At 44.0% G+C, this 19,068-nt stretch overlaps 1 protein-coding gene across 7 annotated transcripts; it reads right to left on the bottom strand.

The window, feature by feature from the left end:
* Positions 1-228: 228 nt before the first annotated feature.
* On the bottom strand, positions 229-15,705 carry LOC135541720 (protein polybromo-1-like). Of its 7 annotated transcripts, none has more exons than XM_064968029.1 (31): positions 15,598-15,705; positions 14,858-15,007; positions 14,531-14,628; positions 14,164-14,311; positions 13,835-13,984; positions 13,357-13,542; positions 13,062-13,160; positions 12,677-12,854; positions 12,318-12,534; positions 11,917-12,058; positions 11,583-11,680; positions 10,986-11,127; positions 10,546-10,683; positions 10,232-10,343; positions 8,803-9,010; positions 8,186-8,486; positions 7,763-7,899; positions 7,344-7,555; positions 7,052-7,234; positions 6,808-6,965; positions 5,940-6,182; positions 5,404-5,549; positions 4,948-5,105; positions 4,589-4,772; positions 3,765-3,972; positions 3,175-3,373; positions 2,775-2,888; positions 2,106-2,252; positions 1,376-1,440; positions 1,029-1,227; positions 229-786 (listed from the first exon to the last, which is right to left on the bottom strand). In XM_064968029.1, exons 2-31 carry the CDS (start codon positions 14,993-14,995, stop codon positions 623-625), a joined length of 4,872 nt encoding a protein of 1,623 aa, XP_064824101.1. In that variant the 5' UTR covers positions 14,996-15,007; positions 15,598-15,705; the 3' UTR covers positions 229-622. The 7 variants fall into 7 exon arrangements, with proteins under 7 accessions (XP_064824101.1, XP_064824102.1, XP_064824103.1 ...); XM_064968030.1 differs by having other exon boundaries at positions 3,804-3,972; XM_064968031.1 differs by lacking the exon at positions 2,106-2,252.
* Positions 15,706-19,068: the final 3,363 nt, after the last annotated feature.

Below are 19,068 nucleotides of genomic sequence, written 5' to 3'. Positions count from 1 at the left end.
GTGGATTATTTTGTAGCTAATGAATGAACATTAGAAATTGCATATTATAGACATGTCTGTTAGCCACAGACAAGCACATCCATATCTCCAATAAAGGCTCAGAAACCATTTGAAGACTACATACAGAGTGGCCACACCTAGGCCTGAATTTAATGCGGGATATCTCCCGTTATAAACCTTGTGGTGCATGGGTGACTCAAAACAGACAACACAAATGAAACAACCATAAATGTTCTCAGCAAATTTATTTTGTCAGTGACTAAGTGGCTAAGAACGAACTTACATTTAGAAATCTTCAAACATGATACAAAATAAAGAAATTACAAACCTAAGCTTATTCTGCTCTAAAAAAATATAAAAATGCATGATTGATTCACTATAAAATATTGCTTCTCTATCACCTAATTCTTATTCCTGTGTCCATTCTACGATGAGGACAGTGAGCGTGTGACAGTGGTCGTGTACCAGGTCAACTACATTGCAGACATTTGCATTGAATCAACAAATGGTTGTGTGCGATATGTGGTTAGCTAATATGTTAAACACCTATCCAAGTATTTTGGAGATCTGGCAGGTGTCTGCAATGTAGTCAGCCAGGAACACATACAGTTGTTAGAGGTTTCTACAAGTTGTACGCCTGATGTATGTTCAGTGAGTCTCGAAGCATCAGGTCCCGCAGGCGCCACAGTGCGTCTGCCATCGTCGTGTGGGCTCCCTTGCTCTTCAACCAATGGGAAGGGAGTCTGCTCTCCTGCTCTTTGGACAGGTGGACATCTCTCCTACGTGCTATGGAAATGTGACACTTTACCCATCACAAGTCATACCACAAACCCAAAAACTGAACAGTCCAAAAAAATGCAACAATAAATGACACCTAAGAGGACAGCTATTCAAGAGAATGTTAGAAAACATGGTAGTACAGTGAGAAGGAAATTGTTGTAGTTCATTTAGTATGCTGTATGACAGGTGCATGGAAAGAAAGGCAAACGCAATACAGAAGAACAGCAAATTTGTGAGTAGAAATATACCTTTGAGAGATTGGTCCCACTTGCTGACAGTGTTGTTCTCTGCGTTCAGGCCCTCAATGTACTTGAGGTAGGCCTCAGAGTGGAGCACCCTCTGGGTCTTGGGCGGTGGAGCCACAAACATGGGGGTCGTGGGCTGGAGGTGGGAGGGTTGCCCTAGCTGGCCCATGCCTGGGTATGGTGGAGGTGCCTGCATCCCAGGCTGAGGGAGATACAGGAAAACAATAACTTTCCCACTGCATTTGAATACAATATAACATATGGAACTAATGGAAATCCAATCAGGAATCATACACAACATGCAAATAGTTAATTGGTAGCTCATTGGTCATTGTAAGTTCGACTTTTACCTGCTGCATGTAGTGGTGGCCTCCGGGACTTCCTTGCATGCCATTCATACCAGGACCCATCATACCTATCACAACGAGTTCCCACAAAATCGTGACAAGACGGCAAGCACTGTTGTATGAGGGTAATAGATGTTGCATGGTACATTCATAGTGTAGGCTATATAACATGGTGGATGTGCATAGAATGCATGCTGGAAAATAAACATGTGTGATCTTTACAGAAACTGGTGAGATAAAGGGTTAGCTGTAGTCATTGCTCCACAGGCATTACATGTTTGTTCATGTGTTAATTGAGGCGAGCATGGATTCTGATGTTTGAGAAATTAGATATGAGAGTAGATGTGTAGAGAAGTAAATGACTGTGACGGACAGACAGACTGAAAAGGTAGTCAGTTGCACACGATATAGCTACGATGCAGAGCATCTTCATTTCAAACTGTCTGTCTGCCAGGCAGTTAAGCAAGTACCTCTACTCTACACACTACCTTCTTTACTTTGTGTTTTGTTCTGCTGCCTGCAGCTCACCAACTCTGGAGTACACTTTATCTCCCAGCAGACAGAGATGTTTGGCAGCCTGAGTGGTCAGTGGGCCACCACAGCACAGCCTGCCTGTAGACCAGGTAAGCCCCTCCAGCAGGAGAGACAGACACGACTGACTGGGAGCTACTGACTGACCAGGACAGGTGTGGCCTTGGCCTGGAGTGGACGGTGGCTGGTTGGGGGTCCTTACCCGGGTGGGGCATGCCAGGGTGGTACCCAGGCATACCTGGCTGGAAGTGTTGGGGGGGCATCGAGCCCATTGGGCCCATACCCAGCAAGCCCTCATAGGGGCCCTGCATGGGCATACCGTAGGGGGGGCCATAAGCTCCCATCATGCCTTAGGAGGAGGAGGCAGGGAACGGACAACAACATATCCATGCATAAGTGACATGCACTACACATATTAATGAATGATAAAAAAACAAAAAAAATCAACCAGTTAGTAGGCAAAACAAGCATGGTGTTAATGTATATATCTACATGCTGATGGAATGAAATAAAAGGTTAAATAAAACAAATACTTTTCTTGTTCATGCAGTTGATTTGGATCATGCATTTGATGCAAAACAAAAACTGATGGAATAGTATACATTTAAATTAGTAGCAACAAACAAAAACAACCACAGCCTATAATGAGGATGCAGTTGAAAGGCACTGGACAATTTTCAGATAGGAGAAAAAGTTGAATAAAGGTTGAATCGTTTTAGCAGTCCAGCTAAGTCCCAAGCGATCGTGCTGTCTCCCTGAATCACAAATCAACCCCTAGCCCCTATTCTATAGAAATGTATGCACATCTGTGTGCTTAGGGGCTCGTGGTGTATTTGTGTTTCACTGCCTGTCTCTGCGAGTTAGGGGTTACCTGGACCAGGCGTCATTCCCATCATGGCCCCTACTGGGGTACCTGCTCTAGGGGAAGCTTGCTGCTGGGCTGCCCTCTCCCTCTCCTGCTGCTCCACCACCCTGGCTGCCCGCTCTGGAACAAACAGTAACATGCATGCTTCGATAGATTCATAACGCTAACATTGAAGGGACATTACAGTCCAAAATCAAAGTTTGTCAGATGTTTGGCATGGGATTTGGACTACTTTCGTGACCTAAAAACAGATTATGGAGTGTAATAATGTCCCTTTAAATAATGACATTGTCACCTGGCTGGTACATACTGATTGCAGATCTCAACCAGTGCATGAATCTACTGGTGTAACTAAAAGACTCTGTATAGACACCTCAGTACTAGTATTCTTCCCTGGCCTTCCTACCTTCATACTCTACTTTCTTGGGAGCCTCCAGGTTCCTCCACTCGGTTCCCACCAGACGGCTGAGCTCCCCAAAGGAGAAATCAGGGTGGCGGGTCTTGATGACTGAACGCATCTCACTGCTGAACAGGATGTAGCCGCTCATGTTCATCTTCCTCTTGGCTCCATCCTTCTTAGACACACCCTTTACCTTGGGCGTGGACTGTGAAGGGAAACAGGGGGAAGACGGGTCAATCAACAGTAACACGTACTGTTTTTAATGAATTCAAGCTCAATTCCATAAAGAGATACATTGACAGGCCCTAGGTAGTGATGTACACATTGGTTTTGTAGGAGTGTGTGAAGAGCTTTAAGATCTAGGGGGAATGATGGTAATGGGTGTAAAATCATGGGTCGGGCTGTGTGTGATGCATGAGCGGCTGAATGGAGGGGTTATGTGGGGTTGGGTGTGTGTTTGATTGGAGGTAAGAGACTTGTTGGGACAAAGGTGGGTGTATGCATGGAGGTGGAAGGGTAAATCTGTTAAGGTGGGTTGTGTGTGGGCAGAAGGGTACAGCATTTGGGCAAAGGGTGTGGGTGCGTGGATGTAAGACCTGAGGAGGGGTGTAAGGCATGATGTCCAAATCGCTTGCCAGAGGGGTCTGCATGATGGGCATGGAGGGAGTCTCTGGAGCCTCGTCCTCATCCTCCAGGTCATCCAGATCCTCATCCCCCTCATTCGTGTCTGCCAGCTTCATCTCCAACTCTTCAATCTTCTTATTCAGCAGAGGAGACGGCTCCTTCTGGGGCACTATCAACTTCCTGGATATGAACCAATCAGAGAAGAGGGTTGATACCAGCCAGACAAGAAACTCACATATGCTATCAAGCGAATAAAATCTTTGGCTGCAGTTCGATTCTCTTCCCTTGTTCTCCCTGAAGAGAGCAAAGCAGCTTTCTTAGCCTGGGTGTACACCGGTCCAATCCACGAGGGGGAGTGAATTAGTTCAGTGCACACTTAAGGGGGAAATTGGAATAAATGGAATAGGGCTTTTACCTGTTCTATGTTAAAGGCCCAATCAGCAGTTGATACTATAACAAAGCGTTCTCCCGACCACTTTCTGTAAAAATCTGACAGATGCGGCTGGAGAAATAGAATCACTCAAATTTATAGACAAAGATATGGATGCAAGGACGGACCATCCATGTTATTAAAATTATAGTTTAACCTTGTTGAGGCTAGACATTGTTTGTTTACAAACATTGGAGTAAAAAAAGCTTATATTTTGGGTTCTGATGGGGTACGACATTTGAAATAAGCTCATAAGTTATAATCTTCAAGAATCAATGGGAACATATGATTCATGCATATTTCCTAAATGGATGTAGCAACTGCTGATTGCCCCTTTAAAATGTTCAGTATGTGAGTGGCTCCCACCTGAAGTAGTAGATCTCGTCGTCCACCACCTTAGCGTGGAGGGAGAAGCGCTTCAGGCCTTTAAACTTCTTCATTTGCTTCTCACTCTCGATGTAGCGGCTCTCGCACAGCAACACGTCCTCCTCAGACACCTCAGTGGGCCGACACGACAGGTAGTCCTTAAAGGACGACACCACACATTTACCTGCAGGAGGGAGGGAGAGCGTGATGGTTAATTACAGGACCACTCCAGGGGGTGCTATATGTCGGAAACGGTTTTCAGAGACTAGTCTGGAAAAGGTTTGATAATGTAAACAGCAATAATGTGTAGATTGAGTATTTGCATGTTGAGTGTAGTGCCTTGTAAAGTGGTACAGTACCTATGACGCAGGTCATGGGACATGTCTCCTCCAGGTTGCTGAGAAACACCTCTCTCTTGTAAAACATCCTGGTGGGCTCGTGTTCAGTCTCCTCTGGGTGGATGAAGATGGGCCCAAAGAAGAAAGCTGCTCCGTCACGCACCCACAGCTTCTCTATCCTGTTACAGCCCAATCAATTAAAAGTGTTAGCTTCCTAATTGTCACATTCACAGACCTAAACCACATTTCCATATTGAAAACACAAAGCTGACTCAATTCTATATTTCTGGGACTTCTCACATCCCATCTCCCTTGCCTTCTTCTCAACTGTATGGGAGAAGTAGGTCCAAGGTGCCTCCCCTCGGACCTTGTTCTTCAATACATTTTGAGGAGGCGACGAGAGGATGCAAGGATTCGACTAAAGAGCCGCTCACACACAATACATATGAAGAGAAATTCTAGGTTTGATTGACATACCTGCCGATGCGTGGTTTAATGAGCTCATGTGACTGGATGTAGACACAGTCTCCCACCTTCAGCCACATGTTGTTGTAGTGAAGCTGGTCATAGTACGGACAGCCTGGCTCCCCTCCAGTCATCTCCACTGGCACATCCTCACGCTCCTACACATCACACAGTAGGAGAGCACACACACTCAGTAACACTGATATAGTGTTGGCGCCGCAACAACAATATTCAGCTTTACCCCTCTAACACCTTTTACACTAAGTGTACTGTGCTGACTGATATTTTCCTTTCCCATTGTCCTTCACAGCACAGCAACTATGGTGGAAGCTTAACCAGTACAGCATGTCTCAGTTTAGCTCAGCAATATTTAATACATTCTAATGTTTAGTGTTATTTAATATTACATCGGAGGTATTTGCCCAATGAAGTGTTGCCTTACAAGTACAGTAATTGTGGTGGTCTTATTTGTGATGGACATGTCCTATAAGCAGGACAACGGCAATTCACTCTAAAATAAAGAGACCCCCTGTGCTCAGACCTCTCACCTTGTCGACGATGCTGCGGCTGCCATTATCAGCCACAGCCAGCAGTTTCTCCTGATCACGTTTGGCATACATGGAGGCCACCCGGACAACGGGCAAAGGCACGTCCCGAGGGACAAACCTCACGGCGGCTGGCACGGCCCACAGCTTGATCTTTTTAAAGGCCTTGTTCCTGGCAGAATAACGGGACTCACAGACGTACACGTCCTCTGGTCTGACTCCCTCAGGCTGCAGCTTGAAGTAATCCTGTAGAGGAAGCACACGGATGATCAGTGTGTTGGAGGGGATCAATTTAAAGCAAGGCAATGGCTAATCTTCATCACATAATGAGAAGTTCTTTGGAATACAAGGTGATTTGTAGATCAGTGATTCTGCGCAGTAGGACTGCAATGTGGGTTGGGGGGTAAATCGATATATAATATCCCAATATGTAACTTTGACGATATAGCGTATCTTTTTGACAATATTGCACTAGTTGGCTGTACCTGCATTAAAATAGGGAGTTTTAGGCACTTGTTTCAATGACTGATCAAAACTTGTTTTCCATTGGCTCTCTCGTCACTCTACAGCAGACATATGGCGAGCAATATGTTTGGAACCTTGAATCGCAATAAAAAAATAATCACAGTATCAAATCGCAAACGCATTGTATCGGCACCAAAGTATCATGATAACATTGTATCGTGAGGTCCCTGGCAATTCCCTGCCCTAGTAGTCAGTGCATGTTATATTACAAATGACATTACAATTCAGCTCAAATAATGATGTAATCTAATCCAATAGATGAGCATAACATTTCAATTGAATTACATACATCTATGTCGCAGGTGTGTGTATTATCAGAACCGTTCAGATAGATACATGACCTTACCTTGACAAACATGACCATGCATTTGCCCAGTATCTTGCTGACTAGTACTTTGTTGAAGTAGTCACTCTTGAAGACCTCTTGCTGGAGGAACTTGCGTGTTGCCAGATGGAAGGTCTCACCGGGCCTGTAGAACCAACAGCCATACAGCCACTTCTCGCCTACACACATGGAAAAACAGAATAACACATTACTGACAGTAAAGCAGTGTGTGTGCGCGTCTCAAAGTGTGTGTCGTGTTGGTTACCTGCTTCGTCCTCCCACAGGCGCTCGATGCAGACGATGTGAGGCTTGCGGTTGGCCTCGGCCAGCTGCACGTAGACACAGTCTCCCACGTGGTAGGTGCGGTTCTCAAAGCTGCAGTCCTGACTGTACATCCTCTCTGGCCCCGCACCTCCCCCAGCTGGGTCCTCAGCCTTCTCTCCCTCCTCTGGAAGCCACATAGAATATGATAATACATCAACCTCACATTATATAGGCCTCAGACTCAGTCACAATCACCTGCACTGACACACACCCGGCCCCATGCCATCACACACCTTTATTCTCCTCCTCCCTCTTCAGTTTGTCCTCCTCCATCTCCTTGGGTAGTTTCTCTCTCTTCTCCTGCTCTACGTCACTGTGCATGTGTTTAGAGGTGTAGCTGAGAGCCGGGGAGAGGAGGATCTCACCGTTCTTACACAGCTCATCTCTGATCTTTATAAAGAACTGCTGCAGCTCCACCGCATCTTCAAATATCTCAGAGTCTGTCCTGTGAAGGGACAGGGCAAGGCATGCAGGGTCAAAGGTTGAGGGTTCACGGAGAGATCAGTTAGATTTAACTTGGTTCCTGGTTTAAGTTGTGGCATGTTTCAGCTTTCTATCAATGCTGCATAAACTCAAACACAAAACAAAGACTCAGAAAGGTTGGAGAGCAATTCAAAGCGACAAGGGCCTTTCTAATGTGCAGACTACGTACCGGTGCAAGCGCCTGGCCTTCTCCAGCACCTCAAACATGTGCTCCTGGAACACGTCCAGCCTGCGGTAGCGTCCTCGCTCTACGTTGGCCCGGATCACGTCAAAGTTGAGCAAAGGCTTCTCTGGGCTGGCCGGGTCCTGTTGGGGTTAGTTCACTTAGTTTAATGGTCGTTCAGAACTTTTTATTAAAAACTCAATGACTGCTATTAGAATAAACATAAGAATTTCTTAATGCTACACATATTTGTTTAAATCTAAGAAAAAGAGTCTGACCGAAGGCCATTTGAGTGCGGATTTAGTTGCCTGTTAGATCACACTGAATAAGATTACAGACAGGGGGCACCTGATCCTAGATCAGCACTCCTACCCTGATAAACTGTGAATACGGCCCCAGGTAGGATACGGACGATCTCCTATCGCTTACCTGGGCAGGGATCTCAGCCAGTGAGTCGCTGTAACACCTCCCCTCCTCGTCTTGGTGCCCAAGCACAGACATAAACAGGTTCCTGATCAGCTCCCTGACTAGAGGCCCCACAGCAGGGGGCGAGCCACCCTCCTCCACTCCCTCCTGCAGCCTGCGGGTCTCCAGGAGCACGCGGTGGAGAAGCAGAGCGTCGCGGTAGATCAGGCTCTCTGGCTCGTTGTAGGTACAGGCGTTGTTGAACATCAGGGCAAAGTCTTCCACCAGTGCATCCACGTCCTGATAACGGCCGCCCGCCATGTGGCTAGAGAAGGGGAAGAACATAGGACTTTATTTTCTTTCGAAAAATAATTGTCTTTTTTGCTTTATTGACTCCGAATCCCCCCCCCACCCCACACACACACACAGGTTGGAGCACAGGGCGCACTTTAGGGGATAAGTGACGTGCTCAAGGGCACAACACCAGAAGATGGTACATCTAGGATACTGATACCAGAAACACTTCAGTTGCTGGCTCACTCTACACCAGATTCAAACAGGGCTAACTTCCTGGCCCAGCTTTCTAACCTCTCAGCAACCTCACCTCTTGCTAGCCACACACAGGTTAGCCTGTAGCTTACCTGCGCAGGCGCTCCATGTCGATGGGCCTCTTGATGGTGGAGTAGTAGTCAGGCAGCTCAGCGCGGGACGGAAGGCGCAAGAAGATGGTGGAGATACGTCGCCCCCTGCCGTCTGTGTAGTTCCTCACAGCATCATACAGCTCATTGAGGCGCTGCTGCAGCGGGGTCAGGTATTTATTGGACTTCTTAGGAGACGCGCCACTCTTTCCTACAGAGAGAGATGGCGAAAAACACGCATGTGAAAGGGACGAGTACCTAAATTGCTGGACTATTAAGCACACCTGAATATAAACCGCACCCACTGAATTATTTAAAAAAAATGTATTTTGTACATAAATAAGCCGCACATGTCTATAAGCCGAAACAAATGAACTTTACACAGCCACAACGAAACACGGCTTGTAACAAAAATTATTAGGCTTTAACGAAACACGGCTTGTAACAAAATTAAAACAGTGGCCTATCAAGAAAGTCATTGGTCACTATCTTCCTCCTCCTGTGCACTGAAACCACTGAAGTCATCTCCTTCAGTGTCGGAGTTGAATAGCCTCAGAATTGCTTCATCCGATGTAGGATCGTTTTCATTGTCGCTCTCGTCACTTTCATCCGGAGGCAAATACCCCGCTGAGCTCATGCTGCCCCTTCAACACGCAGCAGTCCAGCCTTTCGAAACCCGTTGATGATAGTGGATTTTTTGACAATGCTCCACGCTGTCAGGACCCACTGGCAGACTTGACCATAAGATGCTCTTCGCCTGCGGCCCGTTTTAGTGAAGGATTTCTCCCCACTTGTCATCCAAGCCTCCCACTGAACAAGGAGCGCCACCTTAAATGCACGATTTACACTAATATCGTGGCTGCAAATACTTTGGGCCATCTGCTTTTCTTCCCTCAGAAAGCTTTTGTCTTTTTGCACTGAGTCAGTTCCTCACGCTGCTGTTTCCAACGTCTTATCATCGACTCATTAAGGCCAAGCTCCCATGCAGCAGCTCTATTTCCTTTTCCAACAGCCAGATCGATCGCCTTCAACTTGAAAGCTGCATCATATGCATTTCTCCGTGTCTTTGCCATGATGAGGGTGACAAAATGGACTACCGTAATCAGAATGATGGGAAGTTTGAGCACGCTCGATTTACGTCACATTATGTGACGGTGCTCAGTTTTTTGGCGGCATGAATCTTGTGAAAGCGGGAAAAATCCATAAATTAGCCGCGTCATTGTATAAACCGCGAGGTTCAAAGCGTGGGAATAAAGTAGCGGCTTACAGTCCGGAAATTACGGTATACACAAAGTACAAAAATATTTGAGAATTCTCATGTAAATGTTATCAGAACAACAATATACATTTAGCCTTTTACTCTCGTTTTTAAAAATGTTTATACATATTTCAAAAGTGCTGTTAAACACCCATAGAAAAGAGTCAAACATACTTAGTTTGAGCTTAGGAGATCCCATGTTGTCAGTGCCCTCCTCAGGAGAAGCTCCTAGCTCCTTCCGCTTGTCCTTCACGATCTTCTCCAGGATGTCAGCATCATCATAAACCTCCACAGCAAAACAGATCATTCAATCCTCCCTCCCATGTTGTAAATTTAGCCCAGGGTGGTGTTCATTAGGGCATAGCATAGCAAAACAAAATTATGTTTCTTATTGGCCAAGTTCAGGTAATAACTCCCCGTTTTACTTTATCTTATGCCTACGGAACACTTTGTGACATGGCCTTGTGAGTGATTGGCAGTGGTCCTACCTGAGATCCCTCCTCGTTATAGTGGCGTGCGTTGCGAAACATCAGCCTCATGTCGTCCATAAGGGCCTCTTCGGTGGCGTAGCGCTCTGAGCGGATGTTATGCTCCATGGTCTTAAGATCCATGGGCTCCAGGATCACCTGGTAGAAAGGAGGAGTTAGGTTCATAGATTTGCCGATCTACAGCATCCGTATCGATACCAACATTAGGGAATCAAAAATGTAAAAGTAATATTTTCCATTGCTGGACCAAGATCTATGTTTCAAATAACCAAGATTCTGCTTTAATTTAAAATGTGTGGCTTTTCTCCAATGCAATAGGATGTCCAGTACTCACTATATTCTGTTAGGGGGGAGAGAGAGAGAAAGAACTTTTCATATTTGTCTTAGCAGCCCTAGCAAACTAGTGGATTGTGAAAACCTGGTGTTGACTTCATGCCTACCTTGTAGTAGTCTGCGTAATCCTTCTTGGAGGGCTTCACCATGAACAGATCACAGAGCCTCCGGTTGGTCCCTGCTTCTCTGGCTTCAGTCACTGCAGCATACAGTGCCTTCATACGGTTCTTCTTCACATTCTTCTTATGGCTAAATGGCAAGAGGTGGTTATATTCGATAAATGTTTTTATAAAAAGTATGAATTTCAGCACCCCGCGGAAGGGTCACAGTTATACAGAACAAAAATAGGTACAGATAAAAATGTACATTCAAAAAAACTCTTAAAGTACTAACTGATGGTGACTCAATGTTGTTGCAAGCAAATTGCATGACCAGTTATCAAAACTCAACTCCACCTCGATATAAGAGAACGGAGTTGGGCTGCCTGCAGGCAACTTGAATTGAGTCTAATTACCTTGGCAAAGGGTAAACTTAAAAGCAGGAGGGCAGCAGATGTAGATAAACAACAAAAAATAGTGAGAATGAAAGCTATAGTTGGTTGACTTGGTGTGAGATGTCAACGATTGCATCTATCTAGATGTGGTAATGAAAGAATGAGAGAGAGAGCGAGGGAGGAATGGGGGGGAAGGAGGGGGGGGTCCTACCTTTTCTTCTTGGTAGCACTGCCAGTTCCTGTGTCAGAGGACAGAATGCTGTCCTGATCCTCTTCATCGCCTCTCCTCAACAGCTCCCTCTTCTTCATCTGCAAAACATTCATTACATATCACGGTCAACAATAGCGTACTCACCATTCAGTCTTTTATACACAGAAACACTACCAGAATTTACATTTCAATGTCTTGTATTCCTAGTTGCATTTCCAACTCACCAACAGAAAGAAATCCTACCAGTGTACTCTGAATGACTGTTTATTATATTCATCCCTTTCCTAAACAATCAACAGTATAAAAGGCAGATAAGGTCCAATACCCTACTGACCAGCAGGATCTGTTGCAGCCGCAGGGCCCGTTTGAAGATGGCCGAGTTGGGCACGTTGTAGCGCTTAGCGTTCTCAAACATCAGAGTGAGGTCAGAGTCCATCTGGTCCACGCTCTGGTACTCCCCGTTCTTCATCTTCTCCCTGGGACAGAGGACAAGGTCGGTCATCATTCACTGATGGGTTTTATGTATATCCAAAGTAGCAACAGGAGCTGGGCAAAAAGGTCCAAAGAGTTTTGCTGATCACAAAAGAATATCACATTTGGGAGAAGCAAAACAGCGAGTAGGGACATGATCTTTTCCTCCAGTTCATCATTCAATGACGTTAGTTAGATGGCGAAAAACTCTCCATGTACAGTACCTATAAGACAATGTACTGTAGTACATTGTACAGATCCTACCTGATCTGCTGGAGGGCGATGGGCTGTTTGACCTGCTGGTAGTAGTCAGGGTATTCTTTCCTGGAGGGCACCTGGAGGAAGGGTTCAGAGAGGAGCTGTCCCTGGCTGTTCCTGCCCCCCCTCACAGCCTCATATAGCTGGAACACTGGGTTACCCATGTCCATACTGAAGCTCAGGCACTCCGCCTCAGACTCACCCTCGTCATAATGCACAGAGCCTGGAACACAATAGACAGAGGAGTGCACACAATTAGTCACATATACTTATCCCTACTGAAACAAAGCTATGAAGAGGGTTTGGTCACAAAGATTAAACAATTCAACTCTAGTTAGTGTGTGTATGTGTTGAGACAAACTCGCCAGAGAGCAGGGCGTCCTCGTCACTCTCTGAGCCGTACTGCAGAGCCAGAGTGATGGCAGAGAGACGGTCTCCTTGGGCTGACCTCCGGTTCCTGATGCGGACACTGGTCTTAGTGGGCTCAGCGTGGTCGATCTCAGTCTTTCTCTGGATAAAGACCTTCTTGATGGTGTTAGCATCCTTAACATCAAATTAGGGAAAGCATTGTGATTAGTGTGCTTTGTATAGCATCTACAGTACATTTGGAAAGTTGTAGACATGCAGTAAAATCTAGAGTATAACATAGCTCTACTGAAACTAGACTTTCAACTCAATTGTACACCAGAACATATGAGAATACGGAAATGCAGCATAATATATATTATATTCAGCATAAGATAAATATACCTTAAAAACCTGAGATCCTGGTTCATTGTATGTTTTTGCATTTTTTGCCAGAAGGTCAACATCCTTGGCCATGGCGGTGACACTTTTGTAGTACCCAATCTGAAAAAGACAAATAATCAGTAGTAGTCACAAGAAATCATAGTTAGGTTACACAGTTATCTTATATAATTACACAACGCCAGAAATGATGTCAAGTAGGCCTATATTAACTTGTTTATGTATCAATACGCTTAAATCAATTAGATGTCAATCAATTCTACACAAATCACAATGCTTCAGGAGGTGAATAGGATACTTGTATTCTCTGAGCGATGGCTCTAAGATCAATGGGCTCCTTGATAACGGCATAGTAGTCTGGGTAGTGCATTTTGGAAGGCAGCTTCTGAAAGAGCTCACTGATGACCCGCCCTGATGTGTCCGTGTATGACACCACAGCATCCAACAGCTGCTCCAAAACCTCCTTCAGGCAGCTCGGTGGAGTCTGCAGATCAGAGCATACAGGAACAATAAGCTATGATCCCAAGCACATCCACTGACTATGCAACTTGAGTTGCAAGTGTTACAGAGCTTATAAAGAATGGTTCAACTTAGCTTGACAGTAGCAGTTGTAGACACATTAAAAGTGATAATGAACAGTATTAGGTGGTTGACCTGACACGAGATATGAGCTATCGAGATTAATTTTATATTCTATGATAGATGCACAGCAGCAAGGAAATCGAAGATCATGACAGAGGTAAAACTGATTTGTCCAGATGATCTTTGAGCTTTACCTCATCTTCAGTGGAGAGAGCAGGATTATCCAGCATGTCTTCACCATCGTCATCATCTTCATCACCATCCCCTGGCTGCACAAACTCATTCCTGATGTGAACGTAGAGTTCCCACAGCCTGCAGGCTGCCTTGTACTCTTCACTTTCAGCCTGATAAGTCAGAGATAAAACCATGACTAACCTGCAGTGTTTGAAGAATGTTTTTCCTACTAGTCAAAGAGTAACAATGTTTGTTAATAGTCAAAGTGTAATGGCACAGCGTACAGCATAATCAAGCCTTCAATAGATTTTCATCTCAGAGTTTCCACTGAACATAGTGTGTGTGTCACCTTATAGTAGTTCTTGGCATTTTTGAACATAAGCTGGAAATCAGCAGTGAGCTGCTCCACATCTTGGTAATCCTCTGACTTGAGCTTCTGCTGGATCTTGGTCATGTCTATGGGCTGGGACACCACCTCATAGTAGTCTGGCAGGTTCCTGGAGGAGGGAGAGGCAGATAGAGAAAAAGCCTCCAGGTTACTTCTACATTAAGTCTATGGTCATTTGGCATCAAATGTTAGAAAGTGGGTTGAAATGGGGAGGGATTACTTGGACATGTCAAAAAAATAAACAGGTTAAGTGTCTGTTGCGAATGTTTTGTTACTGTGTGCCCTGATGAAATGACCCACCCATCTCTAATGTCAAATGGTACATTACCTTCTCTTTGGTACCCTGATGAACAGCTCACAAAGCAGCCTCCCCTGGTCATCCTTGTGGTCCCTGACAGTGTTGTACAACTCATGGCACACAGCAATCTGTTTTACACAAAAAATGGTCATACAATGTGTGTCAAAGCAGGTTACAGTACACAAATCCAAGTGTGGGATACTTGGATTCACTGCATCACATGAATAAAACATGACAAAGCTGCCCAAATGTCAAACAACAAGGATGTTAAGAATAACAAGCTTTAAGGGGATAGTTAGTTTGGTCTGATCTCAATAATTTCATACATCAGCGCTAGAACTAAGAAAATCAACTCACAGGGTCTACTGTAGGAACATTAAAGGCTCTTCGTCTTTTTCGTCCGCTTCCAGGAGTGGAGGATGCATCGTCAAAGTCCCCTCCGCTCACACTACTGGAGGGAGAGGTGGCCCTTCTTCTTTTCGAACTCATTTGCATAACTGATGGTACCTTTAAAAAAAAAAATATATATATATATATATATATAAATAATTTTATCACCTTTATTTAAGAAAATAACACACCGCGTTAGCTTGGTAGCTAGGTAACGTTAACTGCAACTTTCTGTATAATATATTATACACACTGACTAGCCCTGTAACCTTAAATAAATTGTTTGTTGAGACTAACTGACATCAACGCAAATATGACCATGTTCCCTTTAAAGTTATTAGCTAACTAACTACTTAGCTTGCTATGTAGCCCATAGTTATACGTTTATGCTCACGTTAGCTAGGTATTTCAAACGCGGGACACGGAGATCTTCGTATACTATTGGTTTATTTCGCTATCTAGCGATACTTCATTTAACTTAACCATAACAAATATAGAGCAACGGTGGTAGCAGACCGTTAGCGCGTAGCTAGCTAATGTAGCTAACTAGCTACGGTAGCTGCTAACATTCCAGCTACAAACAAAGGCGAGCGCCTAAAATGTTCGCTACATGTTCAAACAGAAATTCGATCAAATAACTAGCAAGCTAGTTGTAATGTTAGCTACTTTGTTAAACTAATTTAAGGCACAGTGCAAAGCAGGCTTACCTTAATTATTATATATTTCCCTGAGCAAAATTGTGTTGTACTGTATATCTAGCTAAAGTCAATTCATATGAAACGTCAGGGAGTCAAGCGCCTCCCCATGATTGCCGGAAGTGACAATATACAGCTGCGTTCGATTTGGAAAAAGTGGGAAATAGCAAATATTCATTTCTAGAGTTGGGGCCAATTCCAAACCTACAACATTATCCTAACCCTAACCACCTGAATGGTTTATATCTGATTTAATGTAATAGATAAATACCCAGTCTGAGGTCCTGAAGAACTAGACTAAGTTAATTTGGTTGCGTTGAGAATGTGCCTTGCAGGTAACATAGATAGATGTCTGGAATGGTAACAACCTCAATACAGATTCGATTGAATTGACATGCAATATTAGTCTACAATTCTCCGAATCAACATTATTTTGTTTTAAAATTCTCAAATTAAATCTCACACGAAATTTCTATTGTATATCTATTGTATGTCATGAAAGTGCACCCCCTCTTGAATCGCCAGCCCAAATGGCTTATAATAACATCATCCTGAAGTCTAATGCGGTATGTTAGCTTTAGGCAATAAAATCCATGTCAGGCGATAGATAATTTAAGGTAGGTCCAGATAGTGGGCTACTTTTTATTCAATTATTTAGGACTGTTTCATTTCCTGAGCTCTGAAGCGAGTACCCTTCTTGGCGTTAGGCGAGTAGCTTGAACTGGTCTAGCGATGCGCACAGAGAGCCAAAACTGAAACCGCACTTTGAGAGGGAGATGGGATTCTTGAGCTCCGTGCATTCAGGTAAGATTTGAATTGTATTTGGATGCATTATAAAATGTAACCACCTTTCAATTTTTTGGCCTCTGGTATATTATCGCCGTACACTATTATATAGCCTTCCTAATCCTATCCAACCGGAGCATCTTCGATTTTGCATAAACTGTCTTCTTATACCTTAGCCGACAGTTCATATCCAAGATGCTCTTATATGCTTGTTAGACTATACCCTTGAACGTTGAGAACATGCTTAGGCCTATGCACAGCGCACCCACACACTCCTTTCATTTTCATTTCAACAATCGCCTATTGATGTGCGCTGTACTTGTACTTGGATATATTCAAATATGTATGTATGATAATAGTGTAGATTATTTTTTTTTGTCAGTTCTGATTCATAATTGCACTGGTCAACCCGTCTGCTATAGTACCGTTTTCGTTGACGGCCTAATCGTGCCAAGACCAGAATGTTTCTGACTAAATTAAAAGTATACATATTGTAATCCAATCCATTCCAAATGATAACGATTTTTTTCGGAATATATAGCCCGTTGGAATTTGAATAAAGCTAGAAGAACTATGAGACTATGGAACAAGATGTTGCATCTTTCCCAAGCAATTGGTGATATTCTGCTATAGCCTATTCGGACTCTGGCTGTCCTTACTACTCACTATTTATACATAGAGCAATAATGTCCAGGACTTCCACACATTTCCATGTGACTATGGGTGCACTGTGCAATACACTGGGACTTGGCCAACAGGGTACTAATTGTCATGATCAGTTCTTGACAGGTTGGTTTTAAATACACTTGTTGGAGAGGTTGCGGTTGTACAACATATGTCAGGATCCAGCTAAATCTCCCTTTCTCTGTAGTCGTAACCAAGTACACTAGAAATACAAAAGTATGTGGACACATTCAAATTCGTGAATTTGGCTATTTCAGCCACACCAATTGCTGACAGGTATATAAAAATCAAGCACACAGCCATACAATCTCCATAGAGAAACATTGGCAGCAGAATGGCCTTACTGAAGAGCTCAGTGACTTTCGCTGTGGCACCGTCATAGGATGCCATCTTTCCAAAAAGTCAGTTTTTCAAAGTTCTACCCTGCTAGAGCTGCCCCGGTCAACTGTAAGTGCTGTTATTGTGTACTGTAAATGTCTAGGAGCAACCACGGCTAAGCCGTTAAGTGGTAGGCCACACAAGCTCACAGAACGGGACCACTCACTGCTGAAGCGCGTAGTGCATGAAAACCGTCTGTCCTCGATTGCAACACTCACTACAGAGTTCCTAACTGCCTCTGGAAGCGACGTCAGCACAATGACTGTTTGTCGGAAGCTTCTTGAAATGGGTTTCCATGGCCAAGCATCCACACACAAGCCTAAGATTACCATGCGTAATGCCAAGTATGGGCTAGAGTGGTGTAAAGCTCGCCGCCACTGGACTCTGGAGCAGTGAAAATGCGTTCTCTGTAGTGATGAATCACACTTCACCATCTGGCAGTATGATGGACGAATCTGGGTTTGGCTGATGCCACAAGAACGCTACCTGCCGTAATGCATAGTGCCAACCCTAAAGTTGCAACTTCGGGATGCTGGCCTTCTAGGCAGAGTTGCAAAGAAAAGCCATATCTCAGACTGGCCAGTAAAAGTAGAAGACTAAGATGGGGAAAAGAACAGACACTGGACAGAGGAACTCTGCCTAGAAGGTCAGCATCCCGGAGTCGCATCTTCACTGTTGACGTTGAGACTGGTGTTTTGCGGGTACTAATTAATGAAGCTGCCAGCTTAGGACTTGTGAGGCATCTGTTTCTCAAACTAGACACTAATGTACTTGTCCTCTTGCTCAGTTGTGCACCAGGGCCTCCCACTCCTCTTTCTATTCTGGTTAGAGCCAGTTTGCTCTGTTCTGTGAAGGGAGTAGTACACAGCTTTGAGCCAGATCTTCAGTTTCTTGGCAATTTCATGAATGGAATAGCCTTCATTTCTCAGAACTAGAATATACTGACGAGTTTCAGAAGAAAGCTCTTTGTTTCTGGCCATTTAGAGCCTGTAATCAAACCCGCAAACGCTGATGCTCCAGATACTCTACTAGTCTATAGAAGGCCAGTTTTATTGCTTCTTTAATTAGGACAACAGTTTTCAGCTGTGCTAACATAATTGCAAAAGCATTTTCTAATGATCAATTAGCCTTTTAAAATTCTGAACCTAGATTAGCTAAAACAACGTGCCATTGGAACATGGTTGCTGATAATGGGCCTTTGTACGTCTGATTTAACCAAAATGTTTGATCGATTTCTTGATTGTTTATAGGTTAATAAAGGTGGACTCTGGAAAGCAGAATTTAAAGAGGAGTCTGATGATGTGCCAATATTTATGACAATAGACTTGATGCCATAACAGCTATCATTGAAAGTAAGTATATAGTTTACAGAAAACTATTTATTCTGTTTTTGTTAGGATTTATTAAGTAACTGGCTCCTGTTCAAGCTTTTAATTTGTTTTTGAGCTTTATCATGCCAGGTATCGGGGTATCCTCTCAAGTGAAAACGCTCAAGGAGAGAGAGAATTTGATTGTCTATCATATTTTTCTTATTTTACAGATGTGACGCAGTCTATGAAGTTGTCTTACTGGTAAACCTCTTTTTAGGGGGAGAGGGGGATAAATATCAGCTATCAATATAGTATTTTTATCTGT

Source organism: Oncorhynchus masou, chromosome 6 (genome assembly GCF_036934945.1).
Source record: "Oncorhynchus masou masou isolate Uvic2021 chromosome 6, UVic_Omas_1.1, whole genome shotgun sequence".
NCBI classification, from domain to species: Eukaryota; Metazoa; Chordata; class Actinopteri; order Salmoniformes; family Salmonidae; genus Oncorhynchus; species Oncorhynchus masou.
The sequence above is the reverse complement of the archived record's forward strand: the minus strand, read 5'-3'. Positions and strand labels throughout refer to the sequence as shown.